At 48.1% G+C, this 23483-nt stretch overlaps 1 protein-coding gene across 2 annotated transcripts; it reads left to right on the plus strand.

The window, feature by feature from the left end:
* Window positions 1-10198: 10198 nt before the first annotated feature.
* On the plus strand, window positions 10199-16178 carry LOC130108211 (uncharacterized). Of its 2 annotated transcripts, none has more exons than XM_056275072.1 (6): window positions 10199-10493; window positions 12597-12719; window positions 12902-13145; window positions 13322-13603; window positions 14513-14655; window positions 14794-16178. In XM_056275072.1, exons 2-6 carry the CDS (start codon window positions 12686-12688, stop codon window positions 15063-15065), a joined length of 975 nt encoding a protein of 324 aa, XP_056131047.1. In that variant the 5' UTR covers window positions 10199-10493; window positions 12597-12685; the 3' UTR covers window positions 15066-16178. The 2 variants fall into 2 exon arrangements, with proteins under 2 accessions (XP_056131047.1, XP_056131046.1); XM_056275071.1 differs by having other exon boundaries at window positions 10199-10489.
* Window positions 16179-23483: the final 7305 nt, after the last annotated feature.

Consider the following 23483-nt stretch of genomic DNA (forward strand, 5'->3'; position numbering starts at 1 on the left):
TCTCGGGCGACGCTTATCTGGACGACTCCCGTTCGGCACAGCATCAGCACCCGCTCGCCTCCGTCGCCGATTCGGCCGCGTCATCGCGACGCTGACCAATCAGCGGCGCGGATTTGAAGACGCCGTCCAATCCACGCCACCGTTCGCCTTGAGCGAGGGTCGCACAGCCAATCGTAAGCGGCGCGCGCGCCCGTTACCGACGCCGCTGGACCAATGGGACCACCTCGGCGAATAAACCTCGACCCCCCCTCCCCCCCAACACTGAATGAGAAACGGTACGTTTCAAGAATTGATCATCTTCTTTTTTTAATCAAGGTGTTTTTATTTTCACATTATATCACCGGTCCAAACAAGTCCCAACAGAACAGAAAAAACTTACCCAACCCCCACCCCGCAAATACCACACATGAACACGTTATATAGCCACACGTCCATAAAACCAACACAAATAACACAAGTAAAATGAAATTATACCCAAAAACAAGGGAGAGGAAGGGTCACGGTGTCATGCTGTCAGCTTCCACATCCTCAGCAGAGGTTAGAAAGGTCTGCCAAGTCCCGGTGGGCCCTCTCACAGCATATCTAACCTTCTCCAAGCTGAGATGGTCCACGGCTTCCCTGACCCGGTCACCACGTGTCGGTGGCGTTGGGTCTTTCAACAGCATCCGTGTCCCGGCCAAGAGGGAGCAGAGGGCCACCACGCGGGGCCTCCCGTCTCCTCAGAGGGGCGTCCACTGGGGCCACACCGAACGGTGCAACGAAAGGAGACGGCGTTACTGCTTCTCCACAGGTCTGAGAGATGGTTGGCCAGAAGGTGTAAAGCTCTGAACATGTCCAAAACGTGTGCTGGAGCCTGCCTGCATCCGGCACACGTGGGCCCCCCGACCTCAGAAAGTCTGGCTTTAGACCGCTGCACACGGCGTACAATTTGGATGAATTTATCCTTTAATCAAATCCGATCCGTACCCCCTGAACAGCCTAGGGCGCAACTACACAACTATAGACGCCCAACTCGCCGGCTCAGAACAGAGCACGCTGTAGTCACACCATGCCATACACAACCGTGCCACCCGGGTAGGGTCATTAAAGTCATGATCCAACCTACGCCTCATCTGGTAGAGCGTGTCCCACAGAAGGCGGAGTTCCTTACCATAGCAACCTGGGTTAAAATCCGGCCCGGACCCTTTGCTGCGTGTCATCCTGTCTCTCTCTACGGTCACTATCAAATAAGGTGGGGGGGAGGGAAACACCTCTGTGAAATGTATTCCATCTTTACCGTTAATCCAACCAGAAGGCGATGACCCAACAGAAATCCTTGGTAAACCCGACAAAAAAAATAATAAAATCAACCCATTCCAGTCTGAGAGGAAAGGTAGACACACTAATCAGCAGTGTTTCTCAACCCGGTCCTCAAGGACCCCCTGTCCTGCAGATTTTCATTGTAACCCTGCATAGGTAGCCCCGCTTGTACTTACTCGACCAATCATCTCGCAGCACTTAATTATGCAAGGTGTGCAACGTCTGACAAAATTCATTGCTGATTGGCAAACAGGTACCTAATTCAGGGTTGCAAAGAAAATATGCAGGATAGGGGGGGTCCTTCAGGACTGGGTTGAGAAACACTGCACTAACGAGTCTCTCTTCCAGTCAAATGTAGTGCACTGCAAATAAATTGTGTTCAAACCAGACTGTCAAACTAACTAGTGGGAAAATCATGTTAAAGAAAGGGAAAATTTGCCCGTTTTCAACCACATCTCTGTCTACCCGTGGCAGGGACGCCACGTGAAAAACGCCTGCAGTCGTTCCTGAGGCGTTTCTGCATCTCTGGAACGGCGGCGAAACGGAGTTTTCCCCCCGCCACTGAGCGAGGTATCGCGACGTCAGTTGACGGCCGGGAAATCTAATCTAAATATGCTGCTCAGAAAACACATCCTGGTTCTCTCAGGTACGCCACGCGTTTCCGATGGTGGAAGCGACGTCCTCCGACTCTAGCGCAGAGGATAATGTGCAGCAATGCATTGTGGTACATGTACGCGTTATGAGAAAGAAGGAGCAGGAAAAACGCCAATTTCTCCTTCGGTAGCACAGTGACAACTTTATTGCTTCAAACAAGACTATAGTACCCATCAACCCTGACTGCACATAAACAAGCACCGGTGAAACTTCCCGTTAAATAAAAAGGGAAAAGGAAGTCCTCACTTCCAGGCGTCGTAGCAGCATTAACACAATATCCCCCCCTTTATTTCCTAAGGCAATAGCAAGACATGTATCGCACAACGAAGGGTCTATCGAAGTGATGGTGAGAGTGACACTGTTTTCATGTCCCCAGCTGGTGTGAGGTAGAGCAGTTTCATGGCATCACGATGCCAAACGCGACTTATTAGAAAAGAAAGCCACTTTATTTTGTCATTGTACCCTGCTATGAATTGTATTCTTACAATGAATGTGTTCTCAGCTGCCCACTGCTCCTATAAAATAGGATGAGTTAGATGCGCAAGACTCATTTCGTAGTAACCGTACAATGGCAAAAAATAAAAGGGGCTTTCTTTTCTTTCTATCCTTATAAAAGAGGTAGTTAAACAACAACAACTAAATATTTCCCAGCTGTCAAGCTCACAACACTACATCCATGTCATGAGCAGTTCCTTGTGGTTTATGTTGCCCGTGACTTTGCTTGTGGCGAGAACTGAATGAAGCCCCGGGTGGCCTCTCACTCAAACCATCTTTCCTATTCTTGACATCACTTTTCTTCCTAAATGAATCATAATTCAGCTCAACTTTAAGAAGGGCTGATGTGAGATGGTGGGAGGCAAAAAACTTTTGTAAGGTTTTGGGATAGGGGGGTGGGGGATGACGTGGCTGGGATGAGGTTCTGGAGTATGGGGATGACGGGCGAGGTGCCTGGGATGAGGTTATCAAGTACGGGGGTGGGGGCTGACACATCTGGGTTGAGGTTCTCCGGTATAGGGGCAGGAGGTGACGGGGCCCAGATGAGGTTCGCAAGTATGGTGGCGGGGACAGAATAAATATTGGTGACATTCCAGTCACCAACATTTGTGAGGTCAAAGGTAGGGTTGAACTGGTCTGGACTGAGGATCCAGGGTTTGGGGGCGCTGCTGAAAGGGTCTGGGTAATATTTGTGGGCAAAGTTGCTGTGGTGGGGGTGCTCTGTGTTTCTTCAATCAGCTGAGAGTGCTGGTTCTTTTGAAGCTTCTGTGGACTGGTCTGGGTTGAGGGTCCAGGGTTTGGGGGTGATGGTGAAACGATCTGGGTTATATTTTCGGACACAGGCGATTTGGTGGGGGTGCTCAGTGTTTCTTCAATCGGCTTAGAGTGCTGCCTTTTTCTAAATTTCAGCAGACTGATCTGGGTTGAGGGTTGAGGGTTTGGGGATGCTGGTGAAACAGCCTGGGCAACAACTGTGGGCAGAGATGTTGTGGTGGGGTTGCTCTGTGTTTCTTCAACCGGCTTAGAGCGCCGCCTCATTCGAAGTTTCCACGGACTGGTCTGGGTTGAGGGTTGAAGGTTTGGGGGCAATGGGGAAAAGGTCTGGGCAGTATCTCTGGACACAGGCGATGTGGTGGGGATGCTACGTGTTCCTGCAATCGGCCTAGAGCGCAGCCTCATTCGAAGCTTCTGTGGACTGGTCTGGGGTGAGGGTCCAGTGTTTTGGGGCAATGGTGAAAGGGTCTGGGCAGTATTTCTGGACTCAGGTGTTGTGGTGGGGGTGCTCTGTGTTTGTTTTATCAGCTCAGGGTACCTCTTCTTTTGGCGCTTCAAGGCAATTTTATTTTCAGGGGTCAACTTTCCCCTAAGCTTTGGAGGAGGTTTGACAGAAGCCCCCCGCTCAAGCTTACGTCCAGGCCCCGACTTTAGCTTCTTCCGGTGTTGCTTGTGATGCACACAGCTCAGCGCATTGCACTTCTTGCAGCGCAACTTTCTGCTTTGGCAGTGGAGCCGCTGATGGCGCGTTAGGTTGTGGCGTGTGGTGAAAGATCGCTCGCACGTTGTGCAAGGGAAGGGCCGTTCCCCTGTGTGGATGCGTTGGTGCTCAGTATGGTGACTCCGACTCAGGAACCGCTTCTTGCAAATTTCACAAGGAAAACGCCGATTTTCACTGTGTAACTCTTGGTGTTTTACGAAGGCTGGAAAACTGTTAACGTGTTTGTTGCACACCTCACAACGATATTTATCTGGTGGAGGGTTCTCAGGGGGCGTGAGCACACTGGGAATACTTTTAGGTGTTTTTTTCATACCCGTTGCTGCTTTAAAAGACGGACTCACGCTTTTTAGCTCGGATGACTTTCTAGACATGCCCATCTTCTTGGCAGCCAGCAGCGCTTTAAGGCCTCTCACCACATGAGCTGCCTTTTTAGCCCCAGTCATAAGTGCTTCACGTCCTTTTTCTTCTTTCTAGTTTGTGCACAGATAGACAAAGACAAACAGTAGGCTCATTAGAATACTTCATAACATTAACATTGAAAACAAAATGTACACTGTCACTGCAACATTTTCTCTTTCTTACATTTGTCAGTCTTAAATCTCCCGTACATAGTTTGACAAAATCATGACTACGTAATGTGCGCCTGCGCTGTTCATTTATAAGAGTAGCGACACAGCCTTCCTCAAATCAGAAAACTCAACAGCAGAACAAATATATCACTGCTACCACGGTTGAAGCTGGAGACATCTCTGGCAGTGTGTCTGAAAGTCCACCGTCAGTAGCTTCCATCGACAGAGGGTTGCGGGCTCTCAGGAATGAAATCACTTCTCGGCCAGGTTTTTACTGCCGAGTCCACATTGTGTTTGGCAAGGGTCTGAAGATCACGGGGGGGGGGGGGGGGGCCTTGAAAGAAAGAGGGAAAAATATAAAATGTCAATATAATTGCATATGTAATAAACGTTTATTAAAAGACTGCAAAAGCGGTTCGCCCACTTCATCTGCAAAGCTGTAATCATTGAGAAGTTATGATGGGCGACCGACTGTTGACATGAGTCACTTCGTGCAGGCCACCAACAAATCTTGATGTGTGAAGGCTGGTGCTATATCACTCACACACTTAAGCCATGTTGAAAGTACTGCAACCTTAAGTTTAAACGTTTACCATTCATCAATAACACAACAGCAAACAATGTGTCTCTTGCTGGGTGTGTTTATCTTTCAGGGGATGAACAACAAATGAAACGGAAGGTACTGAAATAGCAATAATTCTGAGGTTATAGAGGGAAAACTCATAGTTCATGGCTTACTGGTTGTATAATAAGGCCATGCAGAATAAGGCATTAATGAGTACGTAATAATGACCAATTAAGAGCCAATATGTTGCTAAGTTGCATGCTAATAAGCACCTAATTAATGGTGACTACGTTCCCCATACTAAAGTGTTACCAAAAAATCATATTGTTGTTTCTTTGTATACCATTATGTTGAGCACATGGCTGCACCGTTTGTGTAGTTGATCGTTTTCTTAACAAAGATTAAAAGACGCCAGCAGTGAGTGGACTTGCAGGGTGCAGGGCTGATTTAAAACGGCAGAAGGCGCGTTGAGCCATTTTCAGCATATGCAAAGCAGATTGTTATCAAGTCGGTGAGAAAGGCCCCCGTGTGGACGCCAGCATGTGTGGGTTGCATCACAGCGCAGGCATGTTTAGCAGCACCTCTTTCACCACGTCGCGCTACCTCATCAAACTTTAATACACGTTACTGGGACCACTACATAAAACTACACACGAACACTTAACATCCGGGAATCCAGATTTACACCCCAGACTAATAACAGACTGGCCACAGCAGCTTCCACCACTGAGCACACAGGAGGCAGGCAGCCATGCCCGAGGTTCCGACCTCTCGTCTGCTTCCTCTCTCTCTCTCTCCCTCCCAGGCGACCCCGGGGCAACCGCCCGCATTCGGTGTAGCCATCACATCGTGTCGCCTGAAACAAGACGACATCGTTCTTGTTTAAAAGCTGTGGGCCCGCGTACTGATAGACGAGCTTACCTTTTAAAAGACGGCCGCTAAACTCGACATCTCGTCACGTAAAGAAACGCAGGCGTGCTCGCAACTTCTCCCAGTTTTCCCACCAAAACAGCGGCGGTCCGACGGGCTTTATAGCTCGGGTGGAAACGTGTCCCCCCGGACTACCGTTCCCCCGGACTACCGTTCCCCCGCAGATTCGCTCTTTATTTCGTTTATATGGCACGTTAAAAAAGTTAAGCGCCAAAACAGCGGCGGTCCGACGGGCTTTATAGCTCGGGTGGAAACGTGTCCTCCCGGACTACAGTTCCCCCGATGTGATCCCGCAGATTCGCTCTTTATTTCGTTTATATAGCACGTTAAAAAAGAAGTTCCGCACCAAAACAGCGGCGGTCCGACGGGCTTTATAGCTCGGGTGGAAACGTGTCCCCCCGGACTACCGTTCCCCCGCGGTGATCCCGCAGACTCGCTCTTTATTTCGTTTATATGGCACGTTCCGCACCAAAATGCGTCACAAACAGAACAAACAGAATAAATAAGAATCTGCTGGCAGTTTGAACTTCTTCCCAGCCCAGCCAGAAACCAGTTGACGGCCCATACATCACACGGGCGATGAAGAGTATAAGCACAGCAGTCAGAGGGACTGTGGGGGGGGGGGGATAATTGTAAACTACTAATAAGACACGCTAGTCCCTAACTAACGGGTCTGACCCTTTAGCCGAGCGGTTAGTGCTGTCGCCTTGTGGTGCAGTACACGCCGTATCGAATACCGCACCGGGCAAGAAAATACCCGCGTACATAATAAAGTTTGTTTATATGCATACAGCAAGACTTAAGGATTTGGATGCATTCGATCTCTTATTCCTTATATTTCATACTTACCTGTAATGGCCAGGATTATATTGTAACGTGCATGGATAAGAAGACACGCTGGCCGCTGGCTGGCGGGTCTGACCCTTTAGTCGAGCGGTTAGCGATGTCTCCTGCGGTGCGGGCGATACGGGTTCGCGTCCCGGCCGCGGCATTTCCTGTGGTTGCGTTGTCCCCCGAATTCGCTACATTGGTGTCAGAAGTGGGATGGGGCGACCGGAAGGCCATCGGAAGCGTAGGCGCCCTGGGGCGTGAAGGAGCTGATATGCTTCCCGAAGGAGGGGGGTAGTGCAACGTGCATGGATAAGAAGACACGCTGTGGGGTGTGGGGGGGAAGCAGTAGTTCGGCCTGGATTCACCTTGTCCCGGAAGTGGCGAGGCGTCTTCTTCCAGAGATGCAGTTGGCGAACGCATGATGCAGTATGAGGGTGGGTGTTTTAACTAAAATAGGGAGCGATTGGCCACTAAATTGGGAGAAATCAGAAAAAACTGTATATATATATATATATATATATATATAAATTAGTCATATGCACCATTTACCACACGGGCCACTTCAGGGTCACATCCAGATCACATGTTGCCCAGAGCACCGCATCTTTGCAAAAAAAAGCCCACATGTGATTTGGCATATTTGGGCCATATTTGCTACTATACATGTGGGCCACTTCAGGCTCACATCCATTTTGTCAGGGCCAGAAGAAGGCCATCAGTGCCGCATCATTGCCTGAAGTGGCCCACATGCGGACGCTATCTGGGATAGGCTCTGGCATGTCTTATAGCCTGCAGGCCCCCCACCAAATCAAAGAAATCCAATTCAAAAACCACAGATCAACAAGACAGTACAATAGTGCAGTAACCTACAGGCTTTTGCATGGCTTCCAGGCCACAGACCCCCCCACACACACACACACACACCAAATCAAGGAAATCAAGCAAAAAATACACATATACCACCCCCAAGACATCTTACCCCACACACTAAACCATTTAACCAAAATCTAACATCACCCTCCCTTCTCCCCCAATCACAATGACGTGCTCCCCTCCACAAATCCACTAATAAACTCTTCTTCCCTGACACAACTACACAACATATTAACATCTCTTTCCATTATACTCTTAAAATTAAAACATTCCACACCTCAACTCCCCTCTTTTCATAATGAGCCGTATTCCCCCTTAACTTGACAGCAAACTTTGACTTTGTCTTGTCAAAGTATAATGTGTAATATGCTGAATATGTATTTAGAAATCCAATGATACGTAGTAAGTATTGAGACATGCTGGTACTGCCAGTGTTGAAGCCCTAATAACGGCCTCCCAGCTCGTGAGAAGAACGCCAGACAACCGCGTACCAGAAGAGGTTTTCTACGGGGAGCTGTGCCAGGGAAAAAGGAAGCAGGGGGGCCAGAAGCTGCGCTTCGAAGATGTGCCCAAGCACCACATGAAGATCTGCGGCACAGACGCCTCCAGCTGGGAGACAGTGGCCCTGGACAGACAGAGATGGCGCTCCACAGTGAGGCAATCGAGAACAGCTGTTAAACAAAAGAGACAAGAAGCCTATGACAAGGCCCAGCATGCGAGACGCAACAGACCGACTCGAACAGCATTGGTCTGTGACAAATGTGGACGATACTGTCGCTCTGATGTGGGCCTGGTGGCCCACGGGCATGCTTGCCGAGCTTAAACTGCATCGCAGTCATCGTCGTTTCAGTGGTCTGCCGAAGAAGAATACGTTGTACCGTGTTAGTTTGAATAAAGTTTATATCTACAAACTTGAGTTGTTTGTTTTCACACCAATAGCATCAAAGTTGGTTGCAGGTACACGTAGCATGTCAGATGCTGCAAAATCCTACCTGCTGGCTTAGGCAGAGATCGCTCACATTTTCCTTCAGAGGCACAATGCGTTGCTTTTTCTTCCAAAACAGGGCAAAGTGGGTTCTTTGAGAGAGGGTGGTATGTGGTTAAAAGTAGGGGGGGGGGTTTTGAGAGAGAGAGAGAGAGAGAGAGAGAGAGAGAGAGAGAGAGAGGAGAGAGAGAGAGAGAGAGAGAGAGAGAGAGAGAGAGAGAGAGAGAGAGAGAGAGAGAGGGTGGTATGTGGGTTTTTTTGGGAGAGGGTGGTATGTGGTTAAAAGTAGGGGGGGGGTTTTGAGAGAGAGAGAGAGAGAGAGAGAGAGAGAGAGAGGAGAGAGAGAGAGAGAGAGAGAGAGAGAGAGAGAGAGAGAGAGAGAGAGAGGAGGTGGTATGTGTTTAAAAATAAACCACTTGTGGGGAAGCTGTGCCTTTGGGTGGTTTTCTAAGTGAGAAGAAATAGACGCTTTCAAACCTATTTCACCCTGATACGGAAACAAGACAACTGAACAGAACCTGTTACGTGCTTCTTTAAATCTAGGCATTTCGTAAAAAGAAATTATATAGACCGAAAAGGATGAACTATCAGTGCATAGGGCAAAATGTTTAGCACATTTTTGGAGGACAAAGGTTCAGTAAATGCCAGCGTTCCCTCCACGGCCAAGACGTGATATTTCAGAGGTAACTAGATCTGTCTGCAGCCCGGCGCCACTGCCCGTACAGGCACTTTGAAGGACACCCATTTAAACTCAGCGACCACTCCAGGTTTTGCAAGGCTAAAGGAAACCCATCAACATAACCAGAATCAGAATCAGAAACACTTTATTGGGTCAAGTTACAGCCGCTCACATTCTGGAAGAGAAAACATGTGTCAGCATAATGAAATTACAGGAAAAATAAGAAATATGTGCAGAATATACAGTATGCAGTACTTAAACACAGTACTGCACGGTTGAAATATCGGTCCTGTTGTCGTCATCTGCTGCAAAATACAACGAGCATAGCCGAAGACTTCCCAGGACTGACGTCAGGAGGTTCTCGCCATATTTAGGTTTTTAATCGCTCGGTCCTATTCTTCACACCGTTCAGCCTCTGCTGCTAGTGTAACGCTTACCGCCTCCTCTCTCTTCTTTGTGTAGTTGTGAGAAAATTACAAATTCTTTGATAAATCCAAGAAAGTGTAAAAGAGAAAGTGGACGCGGTTGCAAGAGTAGGTGGAAATCTAGAGTTTTTGTTTTGTTGCTTGTTTTTTCCTCCTTTTTTCTCCCCAATTGCACGTGGCCAATCACCCCACTCCAATCACCACACGAGACATTCTGATTCACACGCCGTACCAGCTGGTGGCGGTAGTGCGCCAATTCGTTGTTTGCCAACAGCCAATAAACGCAAGAAGTAGTAGTAGTAGTAGAAGCAGTGGTAGTTAGTAGCAAACGAAGAAGAAAAGATAAAAGACGAAGAAGAAAAAGACGACGCAGAGGAAGAAGAAAAGCGTTTCCGGTACGGATCGTACAGGGCGGTCGCGTCTTGCGCGCTGAGTGTTCGGGACGTTTCTGGGCGTCGACCCCCTCCCAGCAGCGGGTCTGGGGGGTCCAGATCACTACGGCTGAAGTCAGGCACCATGGCGGACACAGCACCTAAAAAAAGAATCTATAGCGAGGCGAAACACCAAGCAGACAGAGCTCGCTCCAAAACCAGAGTCAACCTGGGCTCAATTTTCCACCGCTGGCGAGAAATGAAGGAGAAGATGGGGCTTAAAAGCGACGCACAGCTAGCCTGTATTCTGTTGGACAAGTAGGTGTGGTGTCTTTATCTCCTATCAGCGCTCACCTAGCTCCAAGCTAATGACACTATCTTCAGACTTAGCTCCGAGCTAATGACACTATCTTCAGACCTAGCTCCAAGCTAATGACACTATCTTCAGACCTAGCTCCAAGCTAATGACACTATCTTCAGACTTAGCTCCAAGCTAATGACACTATCTTCAGACCTAGCTCCAAGCTAATGACACTATCCTCACACTTAGCTCCAAGCTAATGACACTATCTTCAGACCTAGCTCCGAGCTAATGACACTATCCTCAGACCTAGCTCCAAGCTAATGACACTATCTTCAGACCTAGCTCCAAGCTAATGACACTATCTTCAGACCTAGCTCCAAGCTAATGACACTATCTTCAGACTTAGCTCCAAGCTAATGACACTATCTTCAGACCTAGCGCCAAGCTAATGACACTATCTTCAGACCTAGCTCCAAGCTAATGACACTATCTTCAGACCTAGCGCCAAGCTAATGACACTATCTTCAGACCTAGCGCCAAGCTAATGACACTATCTTCAGACCTAGCTCCAAGCTAATGACACTATCTTCAGACCTAGCTCCAAGCTAATGACACTATCTTCAGACTTAGCTCCAAGCTAATGACACTATCTTCAGACCTAGCGCCAAGCTAATGACACTATCTTCAGACCTAGCTCCAAGTTAATGACACTATCTTCAGACTTAGCTCCAAGCTAATGACACTATCTTCAGACCTAGCTCCAAGCTAATGACACTATCTTCAGACCTAGCGCCAAGCTAATGACACTATCTTCAGACCTAGCTCCAAGCTAATGACACTATCTTCAGACCTAGCTCCAAGCTAATGACACTATCTTCAGACCTAGCGCCAAGCTAATGACACTATCTTCAGACCTAGCTCCAAGCTAATGACACTATCTTCAGACCTAGCGCCAAGCTAATGACACTATCCTCAGACTTGCTTTGTCTCCAAACCGTCTAACCTGAGCTGTCCCTCTAATATACTCATTCCTAATCCTGTCGTTCTTCGTCACTCCCAATGAAAATCTTATCATCTTCAACTCCGCCACCTCCAGCTCCACCTCCTGTCTTTTCATCAGTGCCACTGTCTCCAAACCATACAACATAGCTGGTCTCACTACCATCTTGTAAATCTTCCCTTTAACTCTTGCTGGTACCCTTCTGTCGCAAATCACTCCTGACACTCTTCTCCACCCACTCCACCCTGCCTGCACTCTCTTCTTCACCTCTCTTCTGCACTCCCCATTACTTTGGACAGTTGACCCCAAGTATTTAAATAACAGGTTCTTCAACTCACTGATAGCATTAATTGAAAACTCAGGCTGAACCCATTCAGTTGACTAGTCGACTGTTAATATTTATGTTATTTGAAGAGCTGAGATCCTAAGCTTCTGACCATGCACAACAGGTGGCAAAAAAAAAAGGTTTTGGCAGAGCTAAACACATACTACTTCTGGACTTGGTGGATGGATATTTCACAGTGCTATTAACCTTTTTTGTACATGTTTAGAAAGCGAAAGATCTCAGTTTTTCCAAATATATACTGCAAAATATACTTCTACTTGTGTACTACTACTTCAGGTGGCATTAGTGCTTTATGACACCAGTTGGTGACTCATATTTATCTGTTAATTGCTTACTCTTGCGAGTCGCTTTGGATAAAAGCAGCTACCAAATGAGTAAATTTGAGTAGTTTGTGAGCATTAAAATTTATTAGCCATGTATGTTGCGCTACCGTTTTAGTTAGCCAATCCGACAGTACCGTTATGTAGGTAAGTCTTATGGTCTAGCTAACCATCATAATTTGGTGAGGATATATAAGTCTGGTTTACTAGCCATGAATATTATGACGGAGAAAGGGAGATTGCATGTTGACTGGTCCCAGATGGGTAAAGTTTCTTCCTAAGCCATGTAAACCCATCATGTGGATTTAACTTTTTTTTTTCCACCCAGCCTGTTTATGAACATTTTTAGTTTACTTCATACTCCTACTGTTGTGACAGGGTTGTTTAGCTATCCAACATCATTGCATAAGCGCTTCGTGTTAGCAGTCCAACTACATTTCAATCTGGGCTTTAAGACAGGTGTGCCCTGAAGCCTCCACCTGTTTGGGATGCAAGCTGCCAGACTGATTTCCATGACAGGAGATCTGTAGGTACACAGCTCTCCATGGGAACTTGGCAGCCTCATCACAGAAGTCGAGGTTTGTAACAATATTACTCTTATCTTACCATCTATGGCTATGTGTTATTGTTAGGTAATCCTTATTTATACAATACAATGCTTTAGTGTTGTTTACCTGAATTCTATCACTTGATATTATGCTGTAATCATTGTATTCAATAACCATGGAAGATGGTTGGGTTTTTTTTTTCCCCAAAAAAGTTTCTCAGGCAAGTGTGCCCTCCATTACAAATGGAGTTGGAGCCATCAGTGTCCCTCGGAAGAAAACACAAGTGCCCTCCACCACTACACCTCCGGAGCCCCGACCAGCCAAAAGGCCTCATTCAAAGCTTGATGAGGCTGATGTGACGGAGTTCATGGACCCTGAAGAGATTCCGGAGCCAGACAACCCAACCTATAATCCTGCTGACTCTGTCACTGTTCTTATTGAGTCGACGTTTCTATTGTTAGTCCTTTTATAATTAATATACACACATAGAATGTGCTATTATTTCTTTGTCATTTACCTTTGTGTCTATCAAAGATACCTATGATGAAAACAGACCTGTTAGTTACGATGGTCAGTAAATGAATGTTCATGACACATTCTCTGTTCATGTTTAATTCTATAAATCTGAGCAGGCAAGAACAATCAAGCTCAAGATTAACTGACAACATGCCAGACGGCCACATGTATGAGGACTGCCTCCTTGAGCTCTTCGAAGTCTGTCCTGTCTGCCACGGGCTGTGTGAGGTGAAGACCATGAAACAAGGGACTTTGCTGACTGTCGACCAGTTGTGTCCCCATTGCCAGTACTCCAAGAAATGGAAGAGCCAGCACCTCATTGGGGAGATCCCTGCCGGAAATCTGCAGTCTTCTACCCCTAAGAATTTTGTCTTCTCCTTCATTGGAATGCTCCGCAGGTAAGCAGGGGTTATGCTACAGTTAATCATGGTCTGTCAGTGACAGATGGGGATGTGAAAATTCTGACAGTCTGTTTTTACCTGTCATATTTGCTTTCAGGGTTACCAGTATTTTGCATCCAATTTGTGTATGTGTGGATAATAATGCTTAATGTCAACACTACAGTAGGCACTGGTAGCGCTGTGCTAGGCAAACATGTTAGAAGATATGGAGAAATTAAATAGAAATGGCAATTTATCGAGGGCGTCCAGGTAGCGTAGCGGTCTATTCCGTTGGATACCAACACAGGGCTCGCCGGTTCGAATCCCCTGGTCGGTCGGGGCGCCTGTTTAGGGGGGAGGGGGAACTGGGGGAATAGTGTGAACCTCCCATGCGCTACGTCCCCCTGGTGAAACTCCTCACTGTCAGGTGAAAAGAAGCGGCTGGTGACTCCACATGTATAGGAGGAGACTTGTGGTAGTCTGCAGCCCTCCCCGGATCAGCAGAGGGGCTGGAGCAGCGACTGGCACAGCTCGGAAAAGTGGGGTAATTGGCCGAGTTCAGTTGGGGAGAAAAGGGGGGGGGTCCCAAAAAAAAATTGGTAAATGATGGAAAATTCTCAGTTATTGCAACCAATAATTTAAAAATGCATCATCTAATCACAGCTTCGTGAGTTGAATATGTTTAGTTAAATCAGTGACAGTGTCCTTACTGTTGTCTAGGTGAGGAAGGAAGTAATAAGGACTTAAATATTTACCTCGCTGTTGAAACGGTTCGTGAGATGATGGGACGCCTTGGACATCTGTTCTTTAGTCAGCTTGTCCCACAGCCTGACATAGGCTGTAATGACTGTAATGCAGGGTGTGACAGGGTATTAGTGTGACTGAAACAAGGGCTTATCGACAGTTGGCATGTCATTATGGTTTCAGGCTGCACCTCACTGCTACGCATGTCAGCGAGAACGCTAACCGCCTTCAAGCAGCAACCGCTGGGGAATCGGTCTACAAGGTCCGATTGTCAAAAATTAAGAAGGAAGAGTGCACCGTGCCAGTGAAGAAAGAGGCAACATTTTGTAAGACGGAAATTCAAACACGTGATACATTCTGATACTTAGAACTTTTAGACCACAAAGAAAACATGGTAATTTGCAATAACAGTTCTGAACGCTGTTGGATTTTAATAAATTTAAATGTTTGCTATCACAATGTAGGCCATGTTGATGACCTGATGGAGCTCGTGATTGAGGATGTTCCCCATGATCCGACACCGTCCGTGAAAGAGCTGAAGAAGATCCCTGTGCCTGAGGACCTCCACGCTCGATGCGATGTCCAACCAAAGGAGGAGTTGTCCCAGGGGGAGGTGCGGTCTGAGGCCCGTGTAGCCACAGTGGGCATTGGGGAATTCCTGTCGTACGCTGAGGACGACTCTCCGGGTGGTCACCGCCCTGATCCCCGGGCCCAGAAAACCTCCAGCACCAGCTGACGAAGCTGCAGTACGCCAGATCTCTCTAATGACTTCTAGAAATGGGGCGGGCTGTGATGTTCTGTTGTGTCGCAGTAGCCTCGTGACAGGAACCTCACAGTGCTGCAGTGGGGAGAAAGTTGTGCTTGGTTTTCCTACAGGGGGCGCCGTTCTAGGCCAGTCATCGTTGGACAGAGACAACAACTAGTCAACACCATCCGCAGCTGAAACACACACACTAGGGGTGTCGCGATATACCGGTATTGATGAAAACTGGGATTTTTCAAAAACCACATACTGATATCATGTTAATCATACATACGTGATAATATCGTGTAAGTAATCCAGCGCCTCTATAAATCACGTCTGTTTCTTTCCGTTCTTGCTTGTTCTCCCTCCCCTAACACCACCTCCAACACACACACAGCCCTGACATGACGCAGTCACTAGCTAGCGTCTCGATCGCCCCAATTATGTTGTTATAAATAACAGGAAATATGTTTCCGGCTGTCAGTCTGTTTTCACCCACGCCCAGCAGTCCTGTCCACCAGGGATACGGCTCTGATGTACACGCCTTCCGAAAGACCGGCCCCTTACGTTCCTTCATGACGAGTCGCACAAGTCAGTATGGCGACTGGCGCGTTTTAATTCTCTGCTTTGCAGTTAATCGTAAATTCGCAGGTGTCGCCTGTATTCTGAATGCATGTGTCCTGTGATCCAGACTGGTTTAAACCAGGTGAACCGCTACACCAGCTAGCTACGACCACAGTGTGTGGCCCCTACCGCCGCACAAAACCATGTCATGACACATGGAAAGAGGAACGAGTCATGTAAGGACACGGTCAGCGGACATTAAGTCACAGTGTACCAGTGCTTAGTTGTCAGTGTGTGGTCTCGCACACAAACTCTGTCCCCTGATCCTGCAAGGAAGGGGTTTGGTTTCAGGTGACGTACTGATGCAGATGTTACTACGTAGGCCTTGTAGGTCTTTCGTTTATCAGTTCATCTGGTTGCCTTTTCGCCATCCATTAAGTGTAATAGTTCTTTTTGTACAGTGATGGTTCCAGACTCTCCCCACCTCCCTACACTCCTACTTTTAGTGTAATTCATTTGCCAGAAAAGAGACAAAACACAATGTGCAAAGTTAAAGGTGAATTTGTCTGACAGCATTATTGGCCCGTGTGGTAAATGGTGAATATGGCCCAAATATCACAAAACAAATATGGGCCACCTTTTGGCAAATATGTGGCACATGCAGCATCGCTATGGCTTGGTTCTGGCCCAGACCTGGCAAACAGGACCGGACCGCCCAAGTGCCATCAGTCCACGCGGTATGTGGGCCGGATGAAAGTGTCGGTGTGGGACGGGTCCAGGCCACAGCAGTTTTGCTGTCTGGGATAGATATCGTGATAATATTGTTATCATGAATTCTTTTGGCCACGATAATCATGTAGTGAAAATGTAATATCATGACAGCCCTAACACACACACACACGCACACACACACACACACACTGCTGGTGCATCTAATTGCTAAGCTGAACCACCCTCGCTTCTCCCCAGAGATAGTGGGACATTTTTGTACCAGAAAGTCTACTTGCCCTCACACAGGACCACCCCCCCACCCCGTACATGCCGCTGTGTGTTGTCCGGCTGGGTCACACTACTATGATATATAGACAATCTGGAAGAGATGGCTTACATTCATGCCAATCCTGTGCTAGTAATGAAAGACGAGGACTGAAAGAGAACGGGTCATGTTCCCCGGCAGAGCGCTGGACCGGGTTTTACCTTGTTCTGTGGAGCAGATCTGGCAATATGTCCTACAGTTTTACTGTATTTTGTTGTTTTATCTTGACTGTGTGCATTATTCTGTCCTGTTGTGTAAGGCACCTTGAAACACTGTTCAGAAATGTGCAATATAAATAAAGTTGTTCATTATTACTGTTATTATTATTATTTATTTTACCACAGCATCTTAAAGTCAGGCGTCATCGTTTTTCTGCTCTGTTCACCAGTCAGTATCATGACAGGCGTGGCATGAACCCATCTCATGGCTGCATTGTCCCCTTCCCTTCCGCTTGCTTCCGGATGTGGGGGCTCACGCTGGCGTTATGACGGCACATTTCCCGCCCAGTTTTGTTTTTTTTTCTTCTTGCCATTTGTTACTTTTGATTTTGAGGGCAAATTTGCTTAACCGAAAGTCCTACCCTCACTATTCCCTGCTGACTCGTCTCGGTTGTCCACAGGCTTCCGGTTTCTGCTGCAGCGGTCGCACCGGTTTCCTGTTTGTTGGCGCGCGCTGTTGACAACGGCGTGTTGCACGTGGTTGACATTTCGCCACGCTAAATCTCGCAGGAGGCATCGCGGGAAATATGCCGTCGTCAACGGCACGCGCCAACAAACAGGAAACCGGTGTGACCGCTGCAGTAGAAACCGGAAGTCGGTGGACTAACAGTTACGCACTGAGCCGACACCTGTTTGTACTGACGGTCAATACGGCAGTGCATCAACTCTACCAGTGGATGGCGCTGTTGTTTAAATTGTAACAATCCCCTTGTTTTTTTTTTACAAAGCAACAAATTTCATCCAACAAGACAGCAACATGGAGAAATAAAGAAACGGACATATGCACAATTCCTGAGGTAAACCCAACCTGCCAACTTTTCTCATCCACGCCTCGCGAGCTGCAGTGCACGTCTCCATGGAGCAGGACTCAGCGGTGAGTGTTGGGCACGCCAGAGGTCAGCTGTCATGATGAAATACTCCCAAGATGCCCCGGGGAGTTATAGGGTGGTCTTTACTGCGCTATTATTGTGGCTAAATGCTACTGGGACCTCTCACGGAACCAGGCAAGAATCAAGAGTGAAATTGATCCGAGGCGCCGTTTCTCGAGAGTTAAATCGATGTAATTTCATTTCCCCCCTGCAGAGCCGCCGAGAGAAAACAGACCCCTGCAGGTTCCGCTGTTTCCTCCTCAATGAGGTGAAAGCCGTCAGTGTTACGCACCACCCACAGACACTGGCATGAACGTAGATCTCACCTGCAGAGATCACGCCCAGATAGCAAAACTGCTGTGGCCCGGACCCGTCCCCCACCCGACACTTCATCCGGCCCACATACCGCGTGGAATGGTGGCACTTGGGCGGTCCGCTCCTGTTTGCCAGATCTGGGCCAGAACCAAGCCATAGCAATGCTGCATGTGCCACATATTTGCCAAAGGTGGGCCATATTTGTTTTGTGACGTTTGGGCCACATTCACCATTTACCACACGGGCCACTTCAGGGTCACATCCAGATCACATGTTGCCCAGAGCACCGCACCTTTTCCAAAAAAGGCCCACATGTGATTTGGCATATTTGGGCCATATTTGCTATTATACATGTGGGCCACTTCAGGCTCACATCCATTTTGTCAGGGCCAGAAGAAGGCCATCAGTGCCGCATCACTGCCTGAAGTGGCCCACATCCGGATGCTGTCTGGGTGTGTGGCACCACTCACGTCCTCCCTGTGGTATTTTATTCTCCAGCGTTACTTTCCAGATTCTTTATTTTTACACACTGACCATTTCCCCACTTCACTTCATGTTAGACACCGGGTGCATTTTTTTTTAATCTATTGCATATCTCAGCTGTGCACGCACTCACGTGTGCAGCGGCCTCGCCCAGTACCGGTGCAGGAAGATGGCGGCGCGAACTTAATATTTGTGGTGGCCTGTCCATTCGGTGTCTTCATCTGATGGCTGGGAGAGCTGGCGCTGGATTGGCTGGAGGAGCTTGGTCTGCTGCGTGGTGTGGGCCCAAGAGGAAACACCGAGGGCGGTCTGGCAGGACGTGGAAGCGGGGCAGGCTAAGCTAACTGCTAGCCCATGCAGACCGGCAGTTCCGATAACACTGAGGGCGGTCTGGCAGGACGTGGAAGCGGGGCAGGCTAAGCTAACTGCTAGCCCATGCAGACCGGCAGTTCCGATAACACCGAGGGCGGTCTGGCAGGACGTGGAAGCGGGGCAGGCTAAGCTAACTGCTAGCCCATGCAGACCGGCAGTTCCGATAACACTGAGGGCGGTCTGGCGGCGGCCTTGCATAGCCTTGACTGTGTTTTTGGTGTCGCTGTGTGGAGTGCGAGGAGGTGTGTTGACGGTGTCTGGCTGGGAGAGCTGGTGTTGGGTCAGCTGGAGGGGCCTGGTCTGCTGCATCCTGTGGGCCCAGGGACCGCAGCCCTGCCCAAAGAGGAAACACCAAGGGCGGTCTGGCAGGACGTGGAAGCGGGGCAGGCTAAGCTAACTGCTAGCCCATGCAGACGGCTGTTCCGACGGTCATCCTGGCCGGCGTTCGCTCTCTTGGACAGTGATTTTTTTGTGTGTGGACATGTTGGATATGTGTGTTCTTGTAGGGTTTGGATATGTGTTTGTCTTTGTGTTGCACTGCTGTGGGCTGGGGAGAAACGATATTTTGTCCAGATTCCTGAGCATCCACAAGCCGATTGTCTGTAAAGAAATAACTTGCTGTTGGCCCTCTCTATCACCCCCCCCTTCCTGCTCCCCCTCCTCCTCCAGTCTCTCAAGGTGACTCCTCCATCTGCACCCTTCCCGGTCCCAGTCCCTCTGCCAGTCCCTCTGTCAAGATCTCTGCAGTAACTGTGACACACTAGCTGTGATCATATACTCCCATTTCCTTTTCTGAGCTTTTTTGCATCCCACCTGTTTCACGGGTCGGCCCGTGTGTTAAGCCAGTCTTTGGGGTTTGTGTGTGTGAGAGAGACAGAGAAAGGTGGGGGAGGGTAGGTAGGTAGGTAGGCCATAAGGATCTGCTATTTTTCCGGACGGCAGTTTTCACAGAACTGTAATTTGAAATGATCCGACCTTTCCATGCTTCAGGTCTGACAACACATTGCATCTGTTTTTACATCACCGCCTCCCACATCAAGACCACAAAGACAGTCCGTTCACAATGCACCCCTCTCCTCGCTCTCAGGGAGATGGTCTTCATTTTACCAGGCGTGTCTCCCCATTTTAACCCCCCCCCCCTCCATCTTCATCCTTCCTAGCATCGCTCCTAGGGGAGTGAGTGAAGGGAGTGAGGGCGGAATAAAACAGTGTAAGGAGGTTGGGCCGCCAGCGAATGGGTGTCCTGTTTTGGGGTGAAGGTAGAGTGGTTGAGGGAAAGCGAGGGAGGAGGGAGGGGGGGCGGACGCAGCAGCCATTCTTTCCATGGCATCGCTCACAAAGCAGACCACCACACGGCTCCCTGCTTCTTGGTGGCTAAGTGGATGCACAGCTCCATCCCACCCCAGGGGCTCATATCACTCATTAACACCAACCACTACACCTGCAGCACAGGTGCAGTGTTAAATAGGAAAACCAACACAATTAAAGCTGGGGTAGGCAAGTTTCTTTCAGTGTTATTAGTGAAGCAGTTCATATCCCTCTTACAGCTATGAGCAATTCAAATGGTCTGAGGTACAATCAAGCCTCTGTGTTTAACTCGGCGCAGGCGCAGACTGGCCATTGGGAAGTTTGGGAATTTTCCCAGAGGGCTGGTCTTGTGAGGGCCGGTCTTTTTTTTCCCAACCCTGGCATTTTATATTCGATAAGTCATCTTAGCTTTTTTTTTTCTTTCCTACAAGTTTGTTCTGGCTGACCCACCTCAGAGTCCTCAGTAGGTCTGTGAGTCCATGAGCTTGCAGGGAGGCAGGGGGCAGGGTCAGGGGTGTCGTAGGGTGTCATCCTGGACCAAAGCTTTTCCACCAGAAGGACGTCATTCTGGAAAACAAGGGCCAGAGGTTAATGAAGAGCGAGGGCTTTGGCTGTGGGAGGGCGGAACAAACATGAGGGAGCAGGTGACATAAGAAGGAAGGGGGGAACAAAAAGAAAGGAAAAAAAGGTGCTGATGAAAACTGCAGTGATTGCAAATGACTGAGTGAAACAAACAAACAAACAAACAAACAAAAGATAGAGAGAGGCACCTGTTTCAGTCTGGAGGAAGAAAAAATGTTTACACATGTGGCACCATTCATGCGTTACTGTCCTCAACGGCTGTCATTTGTCACACCCGCTACAGCCTGTCTGTCTGCCTGCCTGCCTGCCTCTCTGTTTTAGTCTTATTTATACGTCTGTTCTGAGCCAGAACAGGTATTGTGGACATCTTCTTCTTCGTCAGTGGAAAACTGCCACACGTTCATAACTGTGGAGATGCCACGAAAGCGTTTGTCTTGCGGAAATTTACCTTTGTAGCGTCACAAAACTAGACTCATTTTACCGATTGTCAGATGTAAAATGTCCACAAGGTGCCGACTCCATGGGTTAATGTGAAAGACACATTTCCTTTTCAGCCCTGTGGCTCTCAGTGTTTTTATGGCTGAAACAAAATGACACATATCACACAAAAACACACACACACAGATCTACATATATATATAGGCCCTGTGATGGACTGGCGACCTGTCCTGGGTGTCTCCCCGCCTACCACCCAATGACTGCTGGGATAGGCTCCAGCATCCCTGAGTAGGATAAGCGGTTTGGATAATGGATGGATAGATGGAGGTCATTTTAGCTGCAGCGACACCGCTGGTGCAATTCGTACTAGCAGGTAGCAGTTGCCATCACGACTCGGAGTATCTAGCACTAGTCAAAAGTATCTAGCACTCATTGCCCAAACATTGATAGAAAGAGAACACCTGCGGCCGGCGGAGCAGATAAGGTGCACCAAAAAAAGAAAATTAAAAGGCTTTGTTGTCTTATGCCACAAAGTGTGCTAGTTTTAGCAGTCTGCAGACGATGATGACCACGGTGGTGAAGAGGCAGAAACACCAGAGAGGAGTGGGCAGAGAGCAGTTGCTTTGTCATGCTAACATGCTATGTGCTGTGAACTAGCTAAATGAACTAGCTTAAATGCTATGTGCTGTCTCATCATCAGCTGCTTCTCCAGGGCCAGGTCGTGGTGGCAGCAAGCTAAGTAGAGCACTCCAGATGTCCCTTTCCCCAGCAACGCCCTCCAGCTCCTCCTGAGGGATCCCAAAGCATTCCCAGGCCAGATTGGACATGTAGTCCCTTCAGCAAATTCTGGGTCTACCCCAGGGTCCCCTCCCAGTTGGATTTGCCCGGAAAACCTCCAAAAGAAGGTGCCCAGGAGGCGTCCCAATCAGATGCCCGAGCCACCTCAACTGGCTCCTTTCGACGTGAAGGAGCAGCGGCTCTACTCCAAGTTCCCTCCAGATGTCCGAGCTCCTCACCCTATCTCTAAGGCGGATCCCAGACACCCTACGGAGGAAACTCATTTCAGCCGCTTGTTCACAGCTATGTGCTGTGAACTAGCTAAATGAACTAGCTTACATGCTATGTGCTGTGAACTAGCTAAATGAATTAGCTTACAAGCTATGTGCTGTGAACTAGCTAAATGAACTAGCTTACAAGGTACGTGCTGTGAACTAGCTAAATGAACTAGCTTACATGCTATGTGCTGTGAACTAGCTAAATGAACTAGCTTACATGCTATGTGCTGTGGACTAGCTAAATGAACTAGCTTACATGCTATGTGCTGTGAACTAGCTAAATGAACTAGCTTACATGTTATGTGCTGTGGACTAGCTAAATGAGCTAGCTTACAAGCTATGTGCTGTGGACTAGCTAAATGAGCTAACTAAAGAGCAGAACGTTTTTGTTAACCTCGGGGTTTCAGAGCTAGAGTCTCGCTCCAGGTTTGACCAGTTCCAAGGTTGAACTAGTCGGACTCGGTGCACAAACGTCAACTTCACCAACTTCACATTTGAATGGATAAAATAAACTTGTACATTTGATCATTTTCTTCTAGACTACTATCAATTATTTTCGAATTATAGCATATAAGGCACATGATTTGTGTGATATTGTGTAAATATAGTGTTCCTTCTGTGAGGTTAGTTTGCTGTAAATATAGCGTGCTTTGTGTGAATGTATAATGTGCTCCTGTGGATAGTCTGCTGGTCCTAATTGAGTTCTGTGTTTGAACACTGCTGACTGTTTTGTAACATTTTAAATAATTCTGATGATAAAAGCGGGCTGTTAAGTCAGGTGAGGTGTCAGGTGATCATAACACTGATTAAAGTCTGAATTTTTGCTTTCTGTATCCACAAAAATGGGGAGGAAAATCTTAGTTTCATTGTTTTACATCACAAACGATACAAATTAGCAGCCCAGATAGCAAAATGGCTGTGGCCCGGACCCGTCCCCCACCCGACACCTCATCCGGCCCACATACCACGTGGAATGTTGGCACTTGGGCGGTCCGCTCCTGTTTGCCAGATCTGGGCCAGAACCGAGCCATAGCAATGCCGCATGTGCCACATATTGCCAAAGGTGGCCCATATGTGTTTTGTGATATTTGGGCCATATTCACCATTTACCACACGGGCCACTTCAGGGTCACATCCAGATCACATGTTACCCAGAGCACCGCATCTTT

Source organism: Lampris incognitus, chromosome 2 (genome assembly GCF_029633865.1).
Source record: "Lampris incognitus isolate fLamInc1 chromosome 2, fLamInc1.hap2, whole genome shotgun sequence".
NCBI lineage: Eukaryota > Metazoa > Chordata > Actinopteri > Lampriformes > Lampridae > Lampris > Lampris incognitus.